Raw genomic sequence first — 23,903 nt, 5'->3', positions numbered from 1 at the left:
AGTTCTCCTGAATTAGCTGAGTTAAATTTGTTCTGGTGACAATTTGTGCTATTCCAGCACTCAGCAGCCAAGCCAAGATTGGGAATTGCCACAGTCTAAGCACAACCCAGTGCCACTTTCTAGTAATGAGTTCCCCAAATCCTTAATATTTTCTTTTTGGAGAGATATTTTCCCCAATTTATCCATGTTGTTCTCATTTTCTACTCCTAAAAAGAGACAAACAATCTCATTTCTGTTGCCTCTGAACCCAAAGCTGTACGTGCCCTCATTAGAAGGCCATGTTGTATTATCAAAGAATAAAAGGTCTTTCTTTAGCTGCTTGTGCCCTACACCTTTATCAGTGTGTATCAAAAGGCTGCCTCCTTCCCAGTCCCCTCAGGAGGATGGCTGCACTACCCGGATCTCCCTGCTGCTTGTGACTGGATTTACTAATGAACTAAAACCTGGGTTTCCAGACTTATGGACCAGTGGACCTCTGTCCATTCTCAGTTCCTTGCAGACTATCAAAGCGCCTTGCTGGCAACCATCCCCGAGTGGGGTTTTCAATTTGGTGACAGCTTATATTTCAGAATGTCAAAATTCTAATTTCCCTGGGTTTGCAGAACACCCCAGGTGTCCGTGGGCCATAGTTTGGAGCTCGCTTGTCTGGAATTAGAGCCTCACGTGACAAAATCGGGGTAATCAAACAGAAGAGGAGAACCAACCAATGTGTCTGTCTGTCTCCCAACTTGCCCTGTACTAACCTCAATCCCATTCCATCTCTTGCTGGCTGAAGCAGTGCTCCTCCCCCCTGCAGGACAACATTCCCATAGCTCAGCGCCGCCGCTTCACCCGTGTGGAAATGGCTCGGGTGCTGATGGAGCGCAATCAGTACAAGGAGAGGCTGATGGAGCTCCAGGAGGCCGTCAGGTGGACAGAGATGATCAGGTGAGCCTGGGTCTTGGTAGGCATTCCTGTTGAGGACATCTCATGGAACCCCTGCCGAGTTTTGGGTTGGGAAGTACTGAAAGTTTTCCAAACTGTAGGTGATTCTCTCCTGATACCTAATTCTTTGTCTCTCTTCTTTCTCTCTGAACCTGGGCTGCAAATCTCAAGGTGTCATCGTTACTTGGAGACAGTTGTTTGTCTTGCTTGTTTCTTGTGTGCTAACTAAGCTAGAAGAAGTTGTAAAGAAGAAGGATACTTCAGCTTCATGAATTCTAAAGGCTATGGTTTGAAGTGAATATAATGATGGGTTTTGTAGTTACCAGACTGGTATTTTGGCAATGAGAGTGTTGCAGGGAGTTGATAAAATTTTTAACTCAACGCACTTGAATTTCACGTCCATGTTGAAACCTAAGTGTTTGGATGTGCTTACAGTAAGGACAGTGCATGTCACTTCTCTGTTGTGCTTTGAAACATTTTAGAATGAATTCTGAATTTTGACATAGCTTCCTTGACGAAAATGACCTGCTGGTAGGCAGAAGCTTGGGTAAAAGATGCTGAAATTAACTTTGTTCTGCTGTGTTTGTCCTTAGAGCATCCCGTGAGCACCCATCTGTCCAGGAGAAGAAGAAATCCACCATTTGGCAGTTGTAAGTTCTTTTGTGGTTTGTGTAAGATTAAGAAAAGGGGGGAAGTTGTTTCCATTTCTACTTTGGACAGCAACTTAATGGACTCTGACACTAATGAAATATTAACTAAAATTTGTTAGCTGAAAACTTTTACCTTCAAGGGTTTCCTTTGTCCTTAGTGAAGTTAAAATCAGATCTCAATATCTACACTAGTATTGTGTTACAAGCTGAAAGAAATCACAGACATTCTGGAATGGAAATATATATACATTCACAATCAGTTTTAAGGAAGGGCTGTTTTCAGAAGTGTTCTGTTTCCAGAAGTTAAAACCACCTTATGTCAATCCAGCTGAGGACTTAGCTCTGTGTTTGAAGTTGGGCAGTTTTCATGAACAACCCCTGACTGCGAACCTCTCGCTTTCCCTGTTGTGAATCTGTGAGGTGTTGTCTCTCCAGGCACCTTTTCTCTTACTTGTTGGCCTTTTCCTTTCCCTAGCTTCAGCCGCCTGTTCAGCTCTTCCTCAAGTCCCCCACCAGCAAAGAGGACCTACCCATCTGTGAACATCCACTACAAGTCTCCAACAGCAGCAGGGTTCAGCCAGCGCCGCAGTCACACCATGTGCCAGATCTCCTCCGGCAGCCGAACCCTTGAGTTCTTCCCTGATGAGTGAGTCCCAGTGCTGTGTGTCAAGCCAGGCTTCCTTGCAGCTCTCCCAGACAGCAGTTTTTCTTAAAATAGGCTGTTTTCCACTTTCTTTAAAGTCATGTGGTGTTAATACGTTTCTGTCTCTTGTGGTTTAGCTGCCTGGTATTTCACTTGTGTGTTATCCCGTGGATGGGCTCAGCAACCTTTGTCTTCCCAAACACATCACTGCCATGGCTGTTCCTATCAGGAGGGACCACTGGAGGCTACAGCTGGCCTGAGCCCTCGTTCTGCACTTGTGTTTGCAGCCTGTGTGACAGAGTCAAGCAGGGCTTTTGTGGTAGGATGTGATGGCAGCATTAGGACAGCAGGATGAAATCTGTGGCCCGACCCAGTTGATGAGGAGTTTAGATGAAGACAAAAGTTCTCTCAACAGCACATTTAGGTTACAATATTTGTTTTAATCTTACCAGTGCTAAAAAAGAACCTGTGAGTGTAACTACTGCAGTCATGTCCTTACCCCTTAGGTCTCTGACATGAAGGGAGAAAACTTCAGTGCCTTAGGTGTTTCTGCCATTAGGAGGTTGCACAGTTTTTTTTGTATGTGTTATGTTTTTGTGGAAAGACTTTTGAGAATGTGATGGCAAAGTATTATAACTTCTGCTGTAAAAAGGATTTGTTGAAATGGTGCTAGATCAAGAGAAGAGATATTGTCATTAGAAGGGTAACTTAGTATTTAATAGATCCCCACTGCCTTTATTCTGTTCTTTTTATCTGATTACAATATGATAGCCATTGTGTGGTATCTGAGTGCTTTTCAGCAGTGCATTAAAAATGTGGCTAACTGCTGTCAGAAGCTGTTTGTTCTCTCATCCTCTCCCCGGGGAAGGAAGCATGTGCAGGGAAATGTTTTGGTTTTGGCAGGAGGTTATTTTTATTTGAACTATAGATTCTGTATGTGTATAGGGTTTTTTATATTGGATTGAATTTTCTAGCTGATGTTTGTATCTTGGAAGTATGCTTTAAAAACCTCTTGAGAACTGGAACTGAAACTGATATTAAAACAGCTTTTGTTTATATTAAAATCTATCTGAAGAATTCACAGATCAATTTTGCTTTTAACCTTTGCCAGTGCAAAGCTGGGGTTGTTTTTTTGGAACCAGCAGTTTCAGCAGCAGTTAGAGCATATTTTCCCTCTCAGCAGAGGAAGCTTTAATGTGGATATAAGAATAAATAGTTGACTTTAATGAGGAAGGGAAGAACTCAAAATGCCTTCCTGATGGGGATGTCAGATCAATAAATTGTAACAGCTAAGCAAAAATTGGAGTAATGTCATAGATTCACAGGCCTGATGCAAAGCTGATACCCTGTTTCTGAAGGGCTCTTGGAGCATTGAAGAGGAGATGATCTGGGCTGCCACATTGCTTGGGTGACTGGGAATTAGATTATGGGTGCCTACATGTGCTTCTTAACAGCGTTTTTCTCTCTCAGATTTCCTGCATCAGTTTGCAAAATGGATTTGGTTTGATTTGCGTTTCCTCCCCTCGCTACGGCGACTCTCCCTTCACCTTCATCTTCTGTTTCAGCCACAGACAGGGCAGTGATGCTGTTGCTTCTCTCCTCAGTGACTGCACGTCCTCGGCCCGCCGGGAGCAGAAGCGGGAGCAGTACCGCCAGGTCCGGGAGCACGTGCGGAACGACGACGGGCGGCTGCAGGCCTGTGGCTGGAGCCTCCCAGCCAAGTACAAGCAGGTAGGGACAGTGCTCTGGACAGGCTGGGGGACATCATCCCTCACAGGGAAACCCACCTCTCACACTAGTAACACTAGTGCTTAAATATTTCACCTAGAGGTATCATCTGCGTGGTTTATTTGGGTGGTAATTGTAGGCATAGGTCAAATCTTTTCTTGTACCTCCACCTAAGTGGAGGGGGTCATTCCTCTGCCTGAAGGTGCATAAAGAACCTACCCTAAACTCATTAAACTTCTTTATCCAGAGCCCAGTATGTTTTTATTTTCTTCGGTGTAACTGGGCTTGAACATGAGATATTTCATTTATACTCTGAGAATTTCACCATTCAATTAGTATAAAAAACAAATGTGGTGCAGTTTGCTCCCACTTCTCTCCAGCAGTAACCCAAAATCAAATCTCATGAGCCTCATTTGTTGACCTGTGACCCATTTGACTGGTCAAAGACCATGTGAAAGGAAGGAGTCTTGCAGTGTGGTTTGAAAGTGAGTGAGTTTCAGTCCACAGTGGAAAGTGACAGCAGTGTTTGGACTTCCCTGCAGGGAGCATCTGTTAATCCTTTTTCCATCAGCAGTGCAGTGTGTGGCCTCTGCTAACCATCACCAGTTGTGATGTGTTGTGGGGAGAGGCAGTCCCTGGGACAGGCAGCTCCCATCCTTATAGGGACTCTTGCATACATGGTGTGAGATGAAGCCTCAGCAGCACCCATCTCTGAGGCCAGAAAGTTCAGTTCTCCTATATTGGTTCCACCTCTCTTAGGACGGCCCAGTAGGTGCAGCTTTGGATTGTTTTGTTTGTCTTCTCTTCCCCCACAGCTGAGTCCTAATGGTGGTCAGGAAGACAATAGGATGAAAAATGTCCCCGTGCCTGTATATTGTCGCCCACTAGTAGAGAAGGACCCAACCATGAAGGTGAGTTGTCTCTTCACACCATTCCAGTCCAGAAGGGGGACATGGAATAAGCAAAGAATTTTTGTTGCAAAATGCACAGTTTTTACAACAATCTTTTTTATTATTATTATATGTTTCAAGTTCTGTCGTTTGCTTCCTTTTTTTTAGATCGTGGTTTCTAGTGTTTGTAGGGAAAAGAGAGGCACCTCACCTCTCTCTGTGAGGACATAATTCTCAGCTGATTCTGGTTGCCAGATGCCATGCTTCTGTCTTACATCTTATGCTTTTTTGAGACAATTTTACTCATATAAGGCTATTGCTAAAATTCCTTAGGGGTATAATACAAAACAGTATAAAAATTCATGACAACAAGCAGGTGAAAGTAAAAGTGCATTTCACCATTCCTTTTTAGATCCCACTGTTGACTGGGATTCACTGGTAGCAAGCCAAAATTGTCTAGAGCTGATTTTGGGAAGCTGTGTCTATGTGCTAGAATATTTAGAGCAGAAAGGTAGAGAATAGAGGGAGATCTCACTGCAGATAGTACAGTTATTTGCTGTAATTAGTTGCTTTGAAATAGGCAGTTAGTCATTAACTTCAGAGCTTATTTTCAGCTGTAATTCTGATGTTCTAAGAAAATTATTACTTGTTGTTTCTTCAAGGCTGGTGTAATCTTTGGATAATACTCTGTTCAGCATCTGTCCTTTATCTGATTTGGATGAATCCTATATTTGTTTCTGTAGTTCTGGTCCCAGCATCCTCCTAGAATACTATCTGGAAATAGCTCATAGATTGTCTAAATTTGATTTAAAAAAAACCCTCAGTATGCTTATTTCACTCTACATGGGTTATTTAGGGAGCTTAACCAGCAGACATATTTTCCATAAACTCTTAAATTCTTTAAATAGCTCTCTGAGGTCAGACCAGTACTAATTTTTTGGGCAAAGGAGTGTGTGAGGAAGCAGAAGATTGCAAGGAGGGGACTAGAACAGGAGTGCACTGGATGTGTATCCTCAGCAAAGCAGTCACTGTCAATTCTAGTTAAGCAGTCATGCTTATTGTACCCTGAGGCAGTAACATCTGTCATGTCCTGCTTGCTTTGCTGCAGTCAGAAACCCCAGAGTCAAAAAAAACATGAGGACATTTCAGAAGCCTGTTTTCAGTTATGAACCAGATTTATTATTTTTTTTTTTTTTAATCTTAGTCACATCTGACTAAAAAAAAAAAAAACCTGTGATTTTCAGTATGTTACAGAGGACCTTAATCTTACCTCTATAAAATCTGACAATGTCTTTTAGTAGAAATCAAAAAGATGTATTGCTTCCAACTAAATATTTTAGCTGTTTGACATCTGTCCACAGCTCTCTACAAAGGTGCCTAAATTTAGAAAGACCCAGGAGCCTCTGGAATCTTAGTTTAATATTCCTATTTCTGTTACTTAGCTGTGGTGTGCAGCTGGAGTCAATCTCACTGGATGGAAACCTTTGGAGCAGGAGCCTGGAAATGGGCAAAAACTGGATCCAGGACGTGATCCCCTCACCTGTGATAGGGAAGTCGAAGGCGAGAACAACAAAAGTAACCACACATCTCCAGAGAAGAAAAAGGTTAGAAAATAAAATGGATTATTTTTATTTCTGACCTCTGTTTTCTCTCATTCCACCCCTGATACACCCCCCTCTCACTAACTTTGTACTATGCTGTGTAATGCTTGAATTTGCACTGCTGAGGCATCATCTTGTGAGGCAGGGCTGTGGTCTTCTTGCTCTTCAATAACTTTCTGACTGATTTGGATGAATCATCAAGGATAAATTTTTCCAACTTCTGCTTTTAAATATTTGGAATTTTGCAAAAATTCCTAGGAGTAAGGGGAATTGAGTGCTTGATGAAGTTGCTGGGAACATCATGAAGTCCTCATCACTGTAAATTAAAAAAAAATTACAAATAAATTGAGGCAGAGCTTTGTTAAAAAGAGCATAGACATAGCAGAGTCCATTTGGTTCAGAATCTGAAGCTCTTGAAATTTATTCCAGCTGTTTTTTTAGTAGCCTTAAGCATTGTTTTGGTTTTGTTTTTTAAATAACCAAGCTGTAACTTGCAGATGATAATATAACGTTTTATCTTCTCTGGTTTGGGAGGGTTTTTTCTACAGCTGTCTTATGCTGCTGCCCTATAGTCTTCTGAGCACATCCCAGTTCTGTGGCACTCTGTCTAAAGTGAGAGTTCAGTGATTCAGTAGTCAGACATCTCATGAAATAAATTAATGGCCAAACTCCTCTTGCCCTATGGAGCCAGGGAGGCTCTTTGGCCAGTGTTCTGGGTATGAGTGTGGCATTGTGAATGGATTTGCTTAGCTCATGATTTATTTGCATCAGCTAGGAAGAAATGTGGCTCTTTGAAGGCAGCAGTGTGGTATTTTCATGTGTAAATGTTGCCAGGCCCAGTCTGATCTGAGAGGAGCACTGATTCTGCCCTTGTGTTTGCTCTCCTGTAGGCAAAGGAGCTCCATGAAGCAGATGCCACATCCAGTCGTGTCTGGATCCTCACAAGTACTCTGTCAACAAGTAAAGTTGTAATTATTGATGCCAACCAGCCTGGCACAGTGGTGGACCAGTTCACTGTCTGCAATGCTCATGTGCTCTGCATCTCCAGCATCCCTGGTAAGTGTGGGGGACCAGGCACTGGTCGTGATCTGCACAGGGTCACCTGCTCCACTTAGAAGTGACAAATGAAGTGTCCTCGCTTCAGAACTAACCCTTGGACACTCCTGCATTCTGTAATTGTCCCTCAAAAACCATAACTCAGATCTTGCCACCTTGTAGGACTTCTCTGTGTAGATCCCTTGCTGTTGAACATCCAGCAGATTGTTCCTTTGGCACATAAAGGATGGTTCTTGGGAGCAAGAGTGAATCTTGCTCAGGTTCTGTAGCTGCCCTGGCTGTTGATGCTAGGCATTGAGGGGCATTGAGGGGGGCATTGAGGGGATTTGCTGTGCTGTGGTGCCTCCCCGGGGCAGTGAACCCTGAGAGTCAGCATCTTCTGTCCCTCAGGAATAGTGCTGCATTTAAATTAGCAGTGACAGCTAGATTTACAGGAGAATCTGTTCTTTGCCCTTCAGCGGCCAGTGAGAGTGATTATCCTCCAGGAGAGATCTTTTTGGAGGGAGATGTAAATCCTGAAGAGTCATCTGGAACAGATGGTGTCTTGGCAGGAATCACTCTGGTGGGCTGTGCGACCCGCTGCAACGTGCCACGGAGCAACTGTTCCTCACGTGGTGACACACCTGTGCTGGACAAGGGACAGAGTAAGTTTTGGGACATGAAAATTAGTGGCAGTGCAATTACAGCTGGTCCCATACGAGCCTTACAGCTGCATCCTCCTGTCCTTGAGTTTATTTTCTTGATGTGGTTCAGGAAGACCAAAGGCTCTTTTGGTACATTTCACTGTAGAGCCCTTCTTTTCTCTGAGTGATCCCCACCCCTGGTTCCAGGGGTTGTGCAGCAGGGTGTTTTGGACAGGTGATATATTTGCCCTCCTATGATTGCTTCTGCTGTCATTTCTTTCTCCTCTGAACCATGTTGTCTTGCCAAGTCTGTTAAGCCCATACAAAAACTATGATGCCCTTGCTAACTCCATCCTGTGGTGGGCAGCCCTGGAGAACTTGTGATGTTTTACTAGTCACAGATTGTGCCTCACTTTAAAATAGCCTCTGTTCCCTAACCAGGCAGAAAAGACTGAATGAGCTGCAGACTGTGGTGCTGGCTCAGGGCTTGATTGAGTTTGTCAAGGAAGGATAAATTAAAAACCAACTATCCCAGTTTCTGTATGGCTGACTTAGCAGCTCATTCCCCAGTATGTCCCACACTGTTCTTTGTCTTTCAGGTGAGGTGGCTGCTGTCTGCAATGGGAAGATCAACCAATCCCAGTCTACTGAGGAGGCAACAGAAGCTACAGAGGTACCAGAGAGTGGTCCAAGTGAGACAGAGCCTGCTCAGGCCCGGCCTGAGCCCCTCACAGAACACATCTTTACAGATCCAGTCTCTGCACAGGAACCTCTCAGGCAGAATGGGTAGGCAGTCTGGGGCCAAAGGGCCAGTCCAGCTATTTATCATCTCTCTTTTCCTAAGTTTTTTGATTTTCTGATAAAGTGCAAAACCTTTTTCAGCTTTGTACCCAAATAGTATTACAGATGGTATGATAAGAAGAGAAAGAAATTAAATTAAAATAAACATGGTTCAGCCTGCAGCAGATTGTGCCAGCTCCTGAAGTGCAAATATTTGATCTCTGGTTATGACCCGAAGCTAAGACAAATCTTTCAAAGTACATGTGCAATTAATGTTTTTCCTAAAGGAGCTTATTGATTAGTGTGTAAAAATGATTGATTCTAGTAGTACCTCTAAGGTGCTATAAAGATAATGAAGAAGGCAAATTCATCACTCAAAATTATTAGTAAGACAGATGAGTCAGTTGTGGTGGTTTGAGGAGCAAGATGGAAGTCTTGGATATAACTTGTAAATGACTGAGTTGTTTCTATTGAAGTTGGAAAAATATTGTTCCAAACAGTGAGTTAAGTTAAATTCTGTATCTTTGAATACTTTATATTTATACTGGCAGGAAAAAAGGGAAGTTTTGCAGATTTGCAGGCTCAGGAGTCAAGCAGTTAAAAAATACTTAAAGGAAGGCAGCAATTTGTGTGTACCACTGCCCTTATCTGCTTGTGCATGCCAGACTGTGAGCACAGGTGGGCATAGTATGCTGTGAGTAAAAGCCTCTGACAATGTTATTTTGCCTCTTCAGGGAGAATGAGCAGCTGAAGACAGAATCAAGCACAACACTGCCAGATCAGGAATTGAATGGGGATGCTGCTGGGACCAGTGCTGCCCCCACCATGTGGCTGGGAGCACAGAATGGCTGGTATGCTTCCCTTGGGCTGGCACCTCCCTTCTCTGGGCTCCATTTTTCACATCCTTTAGTTCACTTCTTGTTTCTGGTGTAGGTTTTCATTGCTCATTGTTGTTCTGAGCCCTCAGCTTATCATAGGCTCAGGGATTTAACCTCCCTTTCTTACCTGACCTCCACCTTTCCTAACAGAAAAAAAAAGCCCAGTCATGCTGGAACTGTGGGGCCTTGCTGCTAACCCTCCCCAATCTGCTCTTTCTCACAGGCTTTATGTGCACTCAGCTGTATCCAACTGGAAGAAGTGTCTGCACTCAATAAAGCTGAAGGACTCTGTTCTGAGTCTAGTGTAAGTGTGCATGCCAAGGGACATGGCAAGAGAAGGTCCAGTGCTTAAGCAATGTTCTGGGTGGGGGGGTGGCAGCTCTCTGTCAGTCACCTTTTTCTTCGCTATTTTAAGTGAGGAAAGTTTCCCAAGGTTTTTGTTATTGGAAAGCCTCATACTGAGCCATTTTCCTGCTCAACTGCAGAGCTGATGCAATTCAGTGAATAAGGTACTGAACGAGATTAGCAGTGTCAGGAGGAAATCAGTGAGGAAGAGAGAGGCAAAATTTCACTGGGGTGTAAATGAGGTGGAATTTGTTGAAATTGATGGAATTTATAGTGTGAAGGAGAAGACAACCTCAGCAGGATGGTCTTAACACAGTGAAGGAAAGTGGTATGACCCTTGTACCGTGCAGGATGTTCCTGCAGGTGCTAAACTGCAGGGGAGTTGTAGAGAGAATATAAAGATGGTGTGTGTGTCAGAAAGGATTTGTTAGTCCCTTACTTCTACAGAATTTTGTAAGTATTTACTTTTCTGTGATTTCAGGCATGTGAAAGGGAGAGTCCTTGTTGCTCTGGCAGATGGAACATTAGCCATATTCCACCGGGCAGAAGGTAAGAATCAGCATAACAAGAGAAAACCAAACTTGGCCAAAAGTGTAGGGGTCAATTAAATGCTGTTCTGAGTTGAGAAGGAAAGGTACATGTTATACTCATGTAATCTTTATCCTAAAACAACTAAGGCACGTTTTTATCACCATTTTCTGAACAAAAACATGCAACGTGTAGCACATGCAGAGTAAATGCAACACTTTCAGGACCACACACGCTGTGCAGTTGTTTGAGGTGTGCTTGTTCAGTTTAATGCATTTGGGCCATATCAGTGTTAGTGCACATTCCCAAATTACCTGTAACAGTAATTGTTACAGCTCAGGAAGGTTGTATCTGAGCAGATGCATTGCAGTTGGGCTCTGGAAGAGTGGAATTGCTCCCTGCATACACAGCAGGTAGAGCTGGGATTTTTTGGAAGTCCCTATGAAATGAAACCTTTGGATTTCACTTGGTCAGTTTTTCATGCTGTGAAAAAGAGGTATTTGAGTATTTTGACATCCCTTAATCTTGTCACTTCAAAATGTTGGGGTTTTTTATTCTCTATTTCTTGTCCTTCTCACTGTTGTACACTGACATGTCATGAAGGAGTTGCATCTTACCACACTTCTTTTTCACCTTAGATGGTCAGTGGGATCTCAGTAATTACCACTTAATGGACCTTGGTCACACTCACCATTCCATCCGCTGCATGGCTGTTGTGTATGATAGAGTCTGGTGTGGCTACAAGAACAAAATCCATGTTATCCAACCTAAGACAATGCAGATTGAGGTAAGAGCAAATGTCTGTATGTGTGTGCATGCACACGCTTGTGTTGTATTTATTCTTAATAGGTGTTTTTTTGCTGCAGTGTATGGGAATGCAGAGCCTTGGTACTGTTATTGCTGACCGTAGGACCCAACTGTCCATCTTTGCAGAGCTTAAATCTTCAGATAAGCCTAAACTGAGCACTTTCTGTGCCTTTACTAGAGGCCACATACTGTACAAATCTACACATGTGCTTTATAGCCACCCTTCACATATGGTCTAAGACTTTCCTGTCTGTAGGCATTGTGGCACAAAGCAGGAGCACAGTTATCAAGCCCCAGTGATTCCACTTACCTAAGAAAAAAAATTACATTTAGAGCCTCTTGGTTGAAACCCAATACAGTCATATTGGATATTAGGAAGAATTTATTTACTGAAGGAGTAGTCAGGCACTGGAATGAGCTGCCCTGGCAGTGGTGGAGTCATCATCACTGGAGTTACTAAAAAAATGTTTAGATTAGGCACTTGAGGATGTGCTCTAGTAGAATGGGTGTGTGTTTTTTCTGGGTTGACGGTTGGATGCAGTGATCTTAGAGGTCTTTTCCAGCCGTGACAATTCTGTGATTCTGTGTGGTTCTGGTACAGATGTATTTGACAGTGCTTGGCATAATTCTAAGCAAGAGGAGAGGGGCTGAATGTGAAGTTCTTATCAGTGAGCCAAGGCAGTTTGATCTTTGGAATTTATACCAGAGTTGTGTGTTTTCCTTTTCTACTAAACACATTGAAAGCTCTTGGTTTTTAAATGTTGTTTTTTAAAATGTTGTTGCTCCTGATGTGGTCTGCACAGGTGATAATCTCTGCAGAACTGCTGTACAGCTCATCATTTCAAGCAAGGGATTTTCTGTGTACTGAAGTTCTGAGGTCATTGGCATTGGCGCCTTTTTCTCTGAGAGCTTTGAAACCCAAACGAGTGATTTTAGTTGAGGAAGATGGAGTATATGTGTAGATAATTACGAAGGGTTCTGTGAGCTCACATCAGTACACCTGTCTGGCATTTCAGAAATCTTTTGATGCCCACCCTCGGCGGGAGAGCCAGGTGCGACAGCTGGCGTGGATCGGGGATGGGGTGTGGGTTTCCATCCGCCTGGACTCCACTCTGAGGCTTTACCATGCACACAGCCATCAACATCTGCAAGACGTCGACATCGAGCCTTACGTCAGCAAGATGCTAGGTGAGTACGGACTGTCAGGGGATGGTCTGTTGCCTGCTGAGATCAGAGGGAAATTTTACCAGTAGTTTCGTTTGCCCAAAGTCATAACTGACTCTCCAAATGTTCTGCATGCTTGCCAGGCACTGGAAAGCTGGGCTTCTCCTTCGTGCGGATCACGGCCCTGCTCATCGCTGGCAACCGCCTGTGGGTAGGGACAGGGAACGGTGTGGTCATCTCCATCCCATTGACTGAGAGTAAGTGACATTTATTGGAGATACTTCTCTGTCCTCCCCTAAAAAAAGAACGCTTTGGAATGTTATTTGTGCTGTGTGGTGGCTGGCTCTGGCAGGCTAGTGCTTGCCAGATGGTTTTGCTCTGAACCTGACACACTTTTGATCACAGCAGTGTTCAGAGAGAAGAGCCTTGAGTATGAGCAACCCTGAAATTGGTTAAACTCTGCCTTATTAAGGAATTTAATGTTTGGTTGAATGGATTTAACATGTTTAAAACCGAATAGGTCTTTGTTACTGTCCCTTTCAGTTCACTTGAAAACATTTCTTTTTGGGGGGACCAATGACACCTCTGCCATCTGTACAGTCTTCTTTTTTTTGAGTGCAACTTGATGTGAAAAGATTCTGTAGCTACTGGAAAGCAGTAAAAACACAGCTCTGTGAATTTTAGTAAGTCTCCAGAAGGAGGCCACGGGATGAGAAGTCACCAGGAAGATCTCCCTGGAAATTGTTTTTGCGTAGACATCTGAATTTCTCCATGACAGTGTTTTCCAGAAACTTAGACCCTCATTTACTCAAACTAGGCCTCAGCTTTATCAGTCAAGTAGAAATCAGTATTCTACATCAAATCCAACATGGTGAGTAGACCAAGCAGTAGTAATAGGTGCATCTCTGGATATGGAAGTATAGTTGAAGCTCTTAGTAATCCTGTTCTGTACCTGCCAATAAGCATCTAAATTTGAAGGCCTGTTCCTTTTTGTAAAGGGGAGTAGGATTTGAGGCTGATTGCAGTTACTTTCAACAGAAAGCAGGCAAATTTACATTTTCTTATCACTGTTAGCATGAAAGCTAAGTCAGGGAAGAGATTCTCTTCTCTAAAGCTAGTGGAGGTGGATATGCCCTGGGCTGACACCAGGAAGCCAGTGACACAGTTGTCTTTGTGCATTGCAATCTGAATCCCTGTTTTAAAGCCCGTTCTTTCTTGGGGCTGCTGTCCTAATTCTGGGTGAAGCTTGTTCTGTGGTGTAAACCAGTTGCATTATCCTCTGGCATTTCTGTGAGAATGTGTTAAGCAGTAAGCTCTTACTAGAAACTTTAGCAATGGATCCTTGTGACCATGGGCCCTCTCGCATCTCGGATACTACATTTGTCCTTGTAAGACAAGAGCAAAGTGATCAAAGCAGTGTTGGCGTAAACTGATCCCAGCCTGTAGCTCTTGCTGCAGTCTCTCTAAGTTTTATACATTTCTGTTGCCCCCTAAATTTTCTCCTGTTAATCACCTTTTTCTTCTCTCCTGTCCTGCCTGTCTCTTCCTGTGTTCCCCCTCCTTGCCTGTGCCTAGCTGTAGTCCTCCACCGAGGCCAACTCCTCGGGCTCCGGGGTAAGTCCATTGGCTCCTTCCTTCAGCTTTCACTCCTTTTGCACCCATCCACCTTTATAGTTGCTTTCCCACCCTTCCATCCTGCCATCCAGCACCCTCCATCCATTTTTCCTCATCTGTCTTTCATTTTGAATTGCACCTTACAAAACTGACCAGTGATAGCAATTAAAATATTCTCATTTCACCTAGCTAAGAACATTTTCACCCATCTCATCAGCCATCACTCTGGGGGTTTTTTTGCATCAAGAGTGCTTTATTCTTTATGAGTAGTTCCCTTACTGTGGTAGGTCAGTTTTGAGATGGGGACTGTAAAGGTTCATTCAGTCAGTTCCAGGAACCAGGAGTAGACTGTTCTTCCAAGGTTTTCCTTGGTCATCCTTGGTTTTCCAAGGATGCTTCTCTCATCAGTTCCTGGCCAGTGCCAGCAGCAAGTAGTCAACCAAGACTTTTATAACCAGTGAGGACTTTGATAAGCATTAGGAATTGTTTGGGCTTGTACCAGTTAAGGCGGAGTCTGAGTTCAAATTTAGTCTTTAGTTCACCTTAGTCTTTCCAGGGTCAGAAAGAAGTGGGTTTTTCCCATTGTAAGACATTTCTGTGACTGTCCAGAAGTATTGTCAATATATGTCTCCTCTTCAAGCGTCTGATACTGGTTGCAGTTGGAAGCCAGATGTTGAGCCAGAAGAAGAACTCATCCCAGCCCTCTCTGTCAATCAGATGACATCTGATTGCTTATAGAAACCAGAGCATAGAGGTGCAGAGAGCCTCAAATTTGGGGATCTTCCCCCTCTGCACACTGATTCTAATTCTTCCAACAAAATATTTGCACTTGTCTTGCTGTCCTGGCTGAGCCTGGTAGGTAAAATTGTTCTTTGTCCAAGTCACTTAATTGAAATCCAGCCCACGTCAAAATACAGAACTATAGATCTGTAAGCAAGCAACTCAGTTCTCTCACGGGAAGTGAAAGCTGTCTGATTTGAGTACTGTTTCTGTTTCACTGGTGTGGGTGCATGCAGAAGGTAAGCATCTTCCATCTGGAGCTCTGAGTTGAGTCTCTGGTCTGTGGTGAGTGGAAGCATTCACATTCTCAGAGCATGGACATGGTGAATGCTGGCCCCTGAGCCCATCTTGAAGTCCTTGGAAACTGTGGATGGTGGACATCTTTCATTGCTTGAGTGTCATGGCTAAATCAAGGACTGAGGAAGGACCTCACTCCTCTACTGTGACGTTTTCTGGGCGAAAAGGCCTTCACCAGACCAAGACTGCTTCCATCAGGCTGTGTGCTCACGGCTTGGCACAAGCAAAGGCCTTGACTTGGAAACAGAGCAACTTCACCAATCCAGAATATAGCAATAATTCTCTTCCAGGTGCCCTTGACTCCTCGTGGATATAGTGGGCACCTCTGGATACCCCGCTAGTTACAAAAGACCAAGGTTGATCATAGGACCAAAGGTCATTTCTGGAAGCTGGACAGGATTGCTGCTCCTGAAGAAACCTTCACTGGGACACCTCACAGACCTTGTCTAGCATGCCCTGTGGTCACTGTTGCCCAGCACTGTCAAGGATATGTGACTCATGAGTAGCAAAATAATAGGTATGATGCAAAAATGTAGGTTGTTATCATGAGTGGATTGTTACCAGCTGAAGAGAGAGGGACTGTATACTCTAGTGTGGTCTCCTACATTTTCACAAGATCTTTAAAGAGGCCTGCACCTTCAAAGGTTTTTCTTCATGGCTCATGAGTTTTCTCTCTGTGTCACTTCTGTAAATGGGACTCAGAGCCATTGCTGACAATATTCCCTCTCTGTGTCCCCAGCCAACAAGACCTCACCAACCTCTGGAGAGGGCAGCCGCTCTGGTGGGGTCATCCATGTGTACGGTGATGACAACAGTGACAAATCTGCCAGCAGCTTCATTCCCTACTGCTCCATGGCTCAGGCACAACTCTGTTTCCACGGCCACCGTGATGCTGTCAAGTTCTTTGTCTCTGTGCCTGGTAAGGATGAGCACAGCCCTTCCTTGGAAGGGTGTTGCCCCACCGTCCATTCTGGAGCCAGAGCTTGAGCTCATCTTCAGCATACAAGCTGTTCCTGGCATTTCCAGCCCTCACAGATCACTGTGGCAGTAGTTTAAACTCTGGTGACTTGCAGATTTCACTAGCAGAAGGAATTGTGTTTGTGTGAGTAAACTGCAAGGGGGGCTGAGCAGAGGCACTGACAGCACCTCTGTCCTCTTCCAGGCAATGTCCTAGCAACCCTGAATGGGAGTGTGTTGGACAGCCCTTCAGAGAACCCCAGCACAGCAGCCACAGAGACTGAGGGGCAGAAGCTGAAGAATGTCCTGGTGCTGAGTGGAGGAGAAGGGTACATCGACTTCAGGATTGGTGAGTGTCTGTGGTGGGGAGGATCAGGAACAGCTGCAGGGCTGTGGCCCTGGAAAGCAGGATCACTGCTGAGGGGGGTGAAATCTGAAAAGCACTGTGCTCTGTTTCTCCTGCCTCTGGCTGGGAGGGCAGATAACAAGGCTGCCAAAGCCTGCCCCTGTCTGTGCCTGCAATGGCATGTGGTCTATGTTAATGGTCTTGGAAAGAATAGAATCATAGCATGGTTTGGGTTGGAAGGCACCTTAAAGATCATCAAGATAGAACCCTCCTGCATGGGCAGGGACACCTCCCACTGGACCAGGTTGCACAAAGCATCTGTGCCACTGGCTCTGAACCCTGATGCCTCTTGGTGGTCACCAGTGCTTCTGGGGCCTCCTCTGTGTTGTAAACATTGGTTTCCCTGAAAGGAAGGGTGGTTCTCCCTACTGCTGGAGATGGTTTGTTCCATTCATATGGCCCTGCTTCAGAAAAGTATTGTGTTGTTATAAACGTTCTCCAGACATATAAGGAAGATCTCAGCTCATGCTGTCTGTTGTCAGACTGCTGAGACTGTAGCAGGGATATTGGCCTCTCTAGAAGTATTCCACAGCTGTGAAATATGGGATTTTCTTTCTCAACTTTTTACTCTCTTATTTTCTCTCTTCAGGGGATGGAGAAGATGATGAGACAGAGGAGAATGCAGGAGATGCCACCCAGGTGAAACCAGTACTTTCTAAGGCTGAAAGGAGCCACATTATTGTGTGGCAGGTATCCTATATCCCTGAGTGAGAATTCCTTCTTTCCCACCAATGTAAGTGTCTCTCTTCCCGCCTGAATGCCAAGATGTACATACAGAACACCTGCATTATACCTGCTGCTGGAAACCGACCCCAGACAACTGCAACAGCTCCTGCCTCAGACTTTGACCCCCTTCTAACCTCTGAACTTGCAGCTTTCATCTTGGGCCCGTGCGCTTTCTGCGTGGTTGGATAATTGTCCTGCTCTGGAGCTGGCATCTACAAGGAGAGAAATGGCAGCACATCAATGAAGTGAAACTTGGAGCTAGAACTTGCAAAGCCTTTGCCCAGCACTCGGGAGCTGGCAGCTGGATGGGTGGTGGCTCGGGATCTCCAGCAGGTTGCCTCACTCCCACCTGCATGAGAAGTGTCCCCCCCATGGTGTCCCCCACCAAAGCAGTGATGGTGAATCACAACTTCTGCAGCACCCTGGCAGAAATCCTTTGTAGTTCACCAATGGACTTTCCACCTTATCCACCCTTAAGCACAGAATCATGTCCCATGGACTGAGAGCAGACAGGTCCAAGGAACCCCCAGTAAAAAGGAATGGTCAGGGTTTGGCAAGCACCTCTGCTGTTTGGTAGCAATGGCATTACTGTGAGGAACACATCCTCTGTACTTGCAGATGGAAAGTCTTCTTCCTTTGCTGATGCTGTTGTCTCAGCAGTTGAATGCTGGGTGACTGTGTGTCCGGAGGGGAATGTTTAGTAGCCTCAACTGGGAGATGGGTGTTTGGGCCTTTGGAAACTGTGGTAGTGAAGGAGTACTGGACCCTTGCCTTTTTAAGACCAGACAAGGTAGCAATACTTTTAACTCTTCCTTCCAAAAATGCCAGGCAGAAAAGAATTCGAGTTCGTTCTGAAAGGGTCAGGAGAAAGCTATCTTTGGGTAGCATTCGATGGTTTTTATAATGCAGGTGAGAACAGATGAAGTTGGTCTGCTGTGAATTCTTTGTTAACACCTTGAGATGACAGTGACTTGTAAGACTGTGTCCCCGTCCCAGGAACTGCTGGAAGGAGATGGCTGTTTTTCTTCACAATGGGTGGTTGTTTAGGAAAGGCTGTGTAGGTGCAGTCCAGGTGTAGAAAGGCCACACAGAAAAAGGAACTGAGGCCAGATCTCCTGACCTCTTTTCCCTGACACGGTGAGCACTGACTTTGTTCTAGGTAGTTTGAAAAGCTGGAAATTTCTGACTCCTGAAAAGAATTTACAAGAGAAATTCTGATGACCCTCCTTGTGTAAGCAATGCTAGGGGGCTGCAAATGTGTGTTCTGATTAGGAGAAAAGCAGCAAAAAACAGGGCCAGGGACCATGGTTTTGAGCTCCAGATGCAGAATGCAGCAGCTCCAGATATAGAGGCAATGGTTTGTTCTCCCTTTCTGACAGTGGAACAAGTCAAGACTCTTCACCCAGCTTGGACAGGATCCTCCAGCCAGGGCACACTGGGCCCTGTGGCTGAGGGTTTCTTGGAGCTGCCATCTGCCTGCACAGGGACCTTTCACCAAGGACATTTCACTGGGACACTGCTGACCATGCCAGACTACTTTTTCACTTTCCCAAAATGCTTTCTGCTAGGAAGAGCTCTTTGGATCATAGCAAAAATTGTGTTAACAGGATCAACATTTAGATCACAGATTCCATATACATGTTCATCAGTTAGGGCCAGGCAAATAGTGAAATTCAGGCTAGTGGGAGGAAAGGGGGAAAAAAAAAAAGCCCTAGTAGGCCTGGTTCCTTTACTCTATCAACTCTTCCATAGCAAAACACAGAACTGCAATGTTCTGACCTCTTACTGCTTGTTCTGTATCTGGATTTAGCAGTCACAGTGACAGTGCTCAGTCTCCTGTCACCCACTGGGCCTTGGCAACATAAGGAGACCAGTCTCAGGCCTCTACCAAAAGGTTCCTTCCCAGTTCAGTGCATGTTTTTCCTCCAAGAGAAGCACATGTCTAAGAGGGACGTGTTCAGCTAAGCAGAACCGGGCTCTGCTGTCAGCTCCTGTGGGCATTAGGTGGCTGCTGGGCAGCAAGGTGAGAACTGACTGGCTTCAACACACTTCCCTGTCATATCTCCACTGTGATGTATGTCAAGTATCTTTTATGTTACAAAAGGATTTTAAAAAGTGTCTTAAGGCCTGTAAACTCCGCTGTTTGGTCTGAAGATGGCATTCTGTAAAGAGACTGCTGTATGAATATGTTCCCATGCTTTGTCCCCTATGCTACCAAACAACAAACCATATCTGTTCTGTATGTAATAAATGTGTTAACATCAGCAGGTGTGGGGCATCTTGTTCCTGTACAGGCACTGGGATTTCTGCTTCAGCTTTAATAACAAGACACTTGGAAGGGTGGGAATGGCAGCTAAAATGTGCACTGTTGAGGAATTTAGTGGCAGAAAATGGGATGTGGATTGCTCACTGGGTCATCTCTAGCTTGCAAAAAAAGGTGGAAAAAAAACAGTGCAGCTGCAGCTGTCCTCATAGAGTCCCCTCCAGGTGAGCTGCCAGGTTAACACATCAGGCTCAGCTTCCAACACTCTGTTTCCTTGTGTCTCCTCTCAGTACAGGGTGGCACTTCACAGAGCCCTGTTGGAATGGGTGTCAGGAGATCACTGCCTGTGCTGGCATGTTCAGCTCCTGGCTGTGCATGGCAGAGGACCAGATTGTTCTACTCACCCCACCTGTCTCACCTATACACATCCTGTCCCACCTCACTGGGCCTGGGTTCATGTACTGGTTCAGTTGTGCCTCAGCCATGGTGAGGACTCCAAGGCACCAGCTCAGCCCAGCACATGGCAGTGGAGGCTGTCAGTGGGAGGTCTCACAGCCTCAATCTGTTTGGGCCTTCAGCAACACTTGGATTTTCCCTCCTCTAGATTTTCCCATTGCATCTGAAGGGAATGAACCAGTCCCGCCACAACAGCTCTACCAAACCCCAGGTCTTCCCAGGCTTTGTGTGTCTCAGTAAATAAGAAATGGATCTCAGGGAGTAAGAAATAGATAGCTTCAAATAAGCTTAGCATCCAAAGAGAAGTTGTGTTCCTCCTGTGTTGTTCATTGCCATCATGTGGAAATAGCCCAGATGGTTCTGCAGTGGTTAAGAGGAATCCAGTGCTGAGGCTGTATTGGGTAGCTAATGGCTCTGCATCTGGACCTCCATGATGTTCACCATGCACCGAAAAAAAAAACCACCCTGTTTTCTTAGAACTGTGCTGCAGAAATAAGAAAACATTTATTTTTGTCAGTAGTACACAGATCTGTGAAATACTGTGATATTCTCAGTAATTTTTTGGTGATTTATGTAGGCCTCAAAGTATCCGAAAAATGTTAAAAACCTAATTTTCAGGCTGTAAAGGAAATTGTCCTCCAAAGAATTCTAGCTGGATGACAGCATTTATGCATTCATATACTATACAGGGAACCAGAAAGGTTCCCAAAATTATGGAAAAAAAAATCTGAATGTACTTGCAGCTTTCCCTTCAGATGAGGTGACTGTACAGGACAGGGGAACCTGCATACACCATATCACAATAGGTCTTCTGTATTATCATCCACAGTGAGAGCATGTGGAAAGCTCAGGACATGGAACAAATCTTTATACTGGTGTCCCCCTAGCTTTTTTCCTTTCACGGTGACGGGGAGTGGCCAAGACCTTCTCCAGATCAATCATTGGTTCTTCTTTGATTGATTTTCCCTCTTTTTGCCACTGAGCAAGAATCATGGCGCGGAGCAGAGGTGGGTATGGAAGGTACCGAACGGTCGTCTCTGACACTGGAGTGAATTCCTTGAAGGCCTCCTCCTCGTGCTTGGGCACCATACGCCAGTCATGGTACATGACTTTGTCAATCTCTCTCACTTCTTCTTCAGTTTTGCCTGAAAAAAAGGTGACAGTCACCAGTGGTGAGCACTACAGACAACAAACTCTCTCCAGGAAATGCAGCATTAACTCTCTGGTATCAAAGATGCTATTATAGGTCATAAAAGCAAGTTTCAAAGGATTGGACAGTATCTTCCTTGCTTGACTAAGGGATCTCATTTCTGTCCTTGGAAAACAAAACAAGAATGGGCTGAAAGGACTACAGGCAAGTTGTTCCAATTATTTTAATCTGAAATGTCACTTCATCTCTCTCTCGTTTCCATGACTAAGGAATGACAGTAATGTCTCTCTACCCTGGTGAAAGTTCCTTTGGAAATGTAACATTAAGAATACTCAACAACTTTAAAACCCTTGACTAAGAAATGCTTCAGAAACTCTTGTAAGCAACAGTTGTACACCTAACAGAAAGCACCTTTAAAAGGGAAATTCACTCAACTCCAAGCGTTAAACTCAGTAATGTAAGTTAAGTTGCCATCACTCCTGTTTTAGTGACGACTTTAGCTGGAATATCCACGTGCTCATTCTGTCTTGCTTTCTATGTCTCACAGCAGTCACCTCACCTAATCCCCTGCTAGCAGGCTGCCTTTCTACACCCTCAGCCTGCACTGCCTCTTACCCAGGCATTCTGTGGGGGCTGGATCCCAACGTCTGAAACTGAAAGATGAAGAACTTCTTTTCTGCTTAGCAGATCCGAGACAAAACAAACCTCCCAGGTGGAAGGCCGAGATTTCCCGCAGCCATCCCCTCCCTGCTCACACACGCTGCCCTCCCGCCCTGCCTACGGATGCTCACTCCAAACCTTGTGGTGGGGAAAAAAGACGGTGTTACCTCTGAAGGTCAGGTAGCCCCAAGCTCTTCCGTGATCCATGTCCTGCAAAAAAACCCACAAGAAATCTGTTGAGGGTGGAGGCGGTGAGGCGGCCGGCGGCGGGGAGCGGGCTCGTTGCCGGGCGTGGGGTGTGCGGTTACCTCTGCCGTGTAGTCCGCTTTCACCTTGGTGATGACCCAGTAGCAGGGCTCGTCGTACTCCCACAGCCACGACTTGCGGGTGACGATGCGGCCCACGCCGAAGCGCGGCAGTCGGCAGAGCAGCGTGAAGAGCCGGTTCTCGTTCCGCACGTCCTCCCAGGCCCGCACCGGCAGCCGCTTCTGCGTCAAGGGCCGCCGCATGGTCTCGTAGTCCAGGGCGAAGCGCTGCGAATCCCGCGGCCGGTTCTTCAGGGCGCGGTACTCACGGACCTTCTTGGCCATGGCGGCGATGGGCCGGTACAGCTTCTTGCGGACCATGGCGCTGCCGACAGCGCCGAGCGCTCCGCCAGGGACCACCGGGCACCGCCACCACCCCGCCGGCCCGCGTCCGCCCGCCTCACCCGGTCGCCGGAAGCTGCGGGGCTGGCGCGAGTGAACCGATTGAACCGGGGCGGAGCGATGAGCCGGGGCGGAGCGATAAACCACGGCCCAGCAGCCGCCCCTTCCCCCTTGCCCCTCGTCGGGCTCTGCCGTGGGGGTCGGTGCCGCGGGGGTCGGTGCCGCGGCCCCGCGCTGGCAGCGGGGGACGTGCGGGGGGCTCCGCACACAGCACCCGGGCGTTCTGCTGTGCTGGGCTTCGTCCCGTCAGCTGCTTGGATGTTGAGGTGGATCTGAAAGCCTGGGACACTACGTGAACAGATTTAGCCGTTTCTGTCCCTTGGAAAAGGGACCTTTCAGAGACAGAGGATAAATCACTCCGGTGGGTTTAGGGAGATTAAAGCGATGCTGAAGGCGTGCTCCAGGTCAGTCAGATGTGAGCCGAAGGCAGAAGCCGAGGCTGTAACTCCATTCCCGGGGTGGGGGAAGCTGTTCCTTCCACCAGCCCCTCCCCATAGCACAGATTAAAAGGACCAGAAAACTGCGTAGGTCTGGCTGTGTTAGCCACTGGATTTTGGCTACGGACTGGTAAATCGTGTCTGTCAAGAGAAAGGATTATTATTTTTTTTTTTTTTAAAACTTTTTCAACCATTACCTGCTATTGATGGAAGTGCATCCATGCAGTATTACTAAAGACACTCAGGCACAAACACTGTTTTTGTCAGCAGCCATGATCAGTCGGTGGAAGGGAGGGGCAAGGGGTGTGTGTTACAGAACAAACCCAGTAAAACACCCATTTAAAGGCTGTTAATGCTCTTTAACATAGAACGTTTTTTCCAAATATGGTGCATTTCTCTAGAAAAAAAGAGGGGAGTTGTAACAAGGAGGACATGCTTACTTAAGATGACAAACGCCAATTTAGATTAAGATGGTAAACTTCACATGAATTTAGGAGAAAGGGCAATTGAGGCACCTGTAACAGGAAGCACAGTGGGTGGCTCCTATCTCGGGCGATGCAGCACAGGTATCAAGCTCTTGCCCTTTTAAGCACCTACATTTAGGTTTCTGTGGGAGCACAGCGTGGAAAAGGACATAAGAATGCTTGGAAAATTGTGAAATCCGCTTAGTCCAGTTTGCAACACCAAACACTGCAAGTCATCAGGAAAAATTGATGCAACTCTTCACCAGTCGGCTACAGCAGCAGAGCGACCGCAAGTCGTGTTCTAAAACCTACTACCTCCTAATTTGGCCTAGCGGGGGGCACTGGGAGACACAGGTGCGGGTCACAAAT

At 45.7% G+C, this 23,903-nt stretch overlaps 2 protein-coding genes across 31 annotated transcripts in view; one reads left to right on the top strand and one right to left on the bottom strand.

The window, feature by feature from the left end:
* The window catches only part of MAPK8IP3 (mitogen-activated protein kinase 8 interacting protein 3), a 56,386-nt gene extending 36,725 nt beyond the window's left edge, over positions 1-19,661 (top strand). For 12 of the 30 annotated variants that reach the window (XM_071761292.1, XM_071761277.1, XM_071761291.1 and 9 more), the window contains 19 exons: positions 776-927; positions 1,518-1,574; positions 2,050-2,220; positions 3,822-3,948; positions 4,761-4,856; positions 6,278-6,439; positions 7,327-7,492; positions 7,951-8,136; positions 8,715-8,901; positions 9,630-9,746; positions 9,997-10,077; positions 10,600-10,667; positions 11,285-11,433; positions 12,470-12,641; positions 12,761-12,874; positions 14,193-14,231; positions 16,048-16,227; positions 16,471-16,614; positions 17,261-19,661. In XM_071761292.1, coding sequence (XP_071617393.1) covers positions 776-927; positions 1,518-1,574; positions 2,050-2,220; positions 3,822-3,948; positions 4,761-4,856; positions 6,278-6,439; positions 7,327-7,492; positions 7,951-8,136; positions 8,715-8,901; positions 9,630-9,746; positions 9,997-10,077; positions 10,600-10,667; positions 11,285-11,433; positions 12,470-12,641; positions 12,761-12,874; positions 14,193-14,231; positions 16,048-16,227; positions 16,471-16,614; positions 17,261-17,382 — 2,490 coding nt within the window. In that variant the 3' untranslated portion in view covers positions 17,383-19,661. The remainder of the gene's footprint in view (positions 1-775; positions 928-1,517; positions 1,575-2,049; positions 2,221-3,821; positions 3,949-4,760; positions 4,857-6,277; positions 6,440-7,326; positions 7,493-7,950; positions 8,137-8,714; positions 8,902-9,629; positions 9,747-9,996; positions 10,078-10,599; positions 10,668-11,284; positions 11,434-12,469; positions 12,642-12,760; positions 12,875-14,192; positions 14,232-16,047; positions 16,228-16,470; positions 16,615-17,260) is intronic. The other 18 variants (XM_071761294.1, XM_071761285.1, XM_071761284.1 and 15 more) reach the window with 5 other exon arrangements.
* Positions 19,662-20,596: 935 nt separating this feature from the next.
* MRPS34 (mitochondrial ribosomal protein S34) lies at positions 20,597-22,663 on the bottom strand. Its single transcript, XM_071761299.1, has 3 exons — positions 22,235-22,663; positions 22,094-22,136; positions 20,597-21,261 (listed from the first exon to the last, which is right to left on the bottom strand). The coding sequence occupies exons 1-3, from the start codon at positions 22,550-22,552 to the stop codon at positions 20,984-20,986; spliced, it is 639 nt and encodes a 212-aa protein (XP_071617400.1). The 5' UTR covers positions 22,553-22,663; the 3' UTR covers positions 20,597-20,983.
* Positions 22,664-23,903: the final 1,240 nt, after the last annotated feature.

This window comes from Heliangelus exortis, chromosome 17, assembly GCF_036169615.1.
Source record: "Heliangelus exortis chromosome 17, bHelExo1.hap1, whole genome shotgun sequence".
Classification (NCBI taxonomy): Eukaryota; Metazoa; Chordata; class Aves; order Apodiformes; family Trochilidae; genus Heliangelus; species Heliangelus exortis.
This window is presented reverse-complemented; position numbering and strand designations above follow the sequence as displayed.

Coding starts and splice junctions, on each gene's coding strand:
- MRPS34 (XM_071761299.1), bottom strand. CDS start 22,552: ATGGTCCGCAAGAAGCTGTACCGGCCCATCGCCGCCATGGCCAAGAAG. Junction 22,137..22,234: donor AAGCGGACTACACGGCAGAG/GTAACCGCACAC, acceptor GTTTTTTTGCAG/GACATGGATCACGGAAGAGC. Junction 21,262..22,093: donor GGGCTACCTGACCTTCAGAG/GTAACACCGTCT, acceptor CCTTTTTTTCAG/GCAAAACTGAAGAAGAAGTG.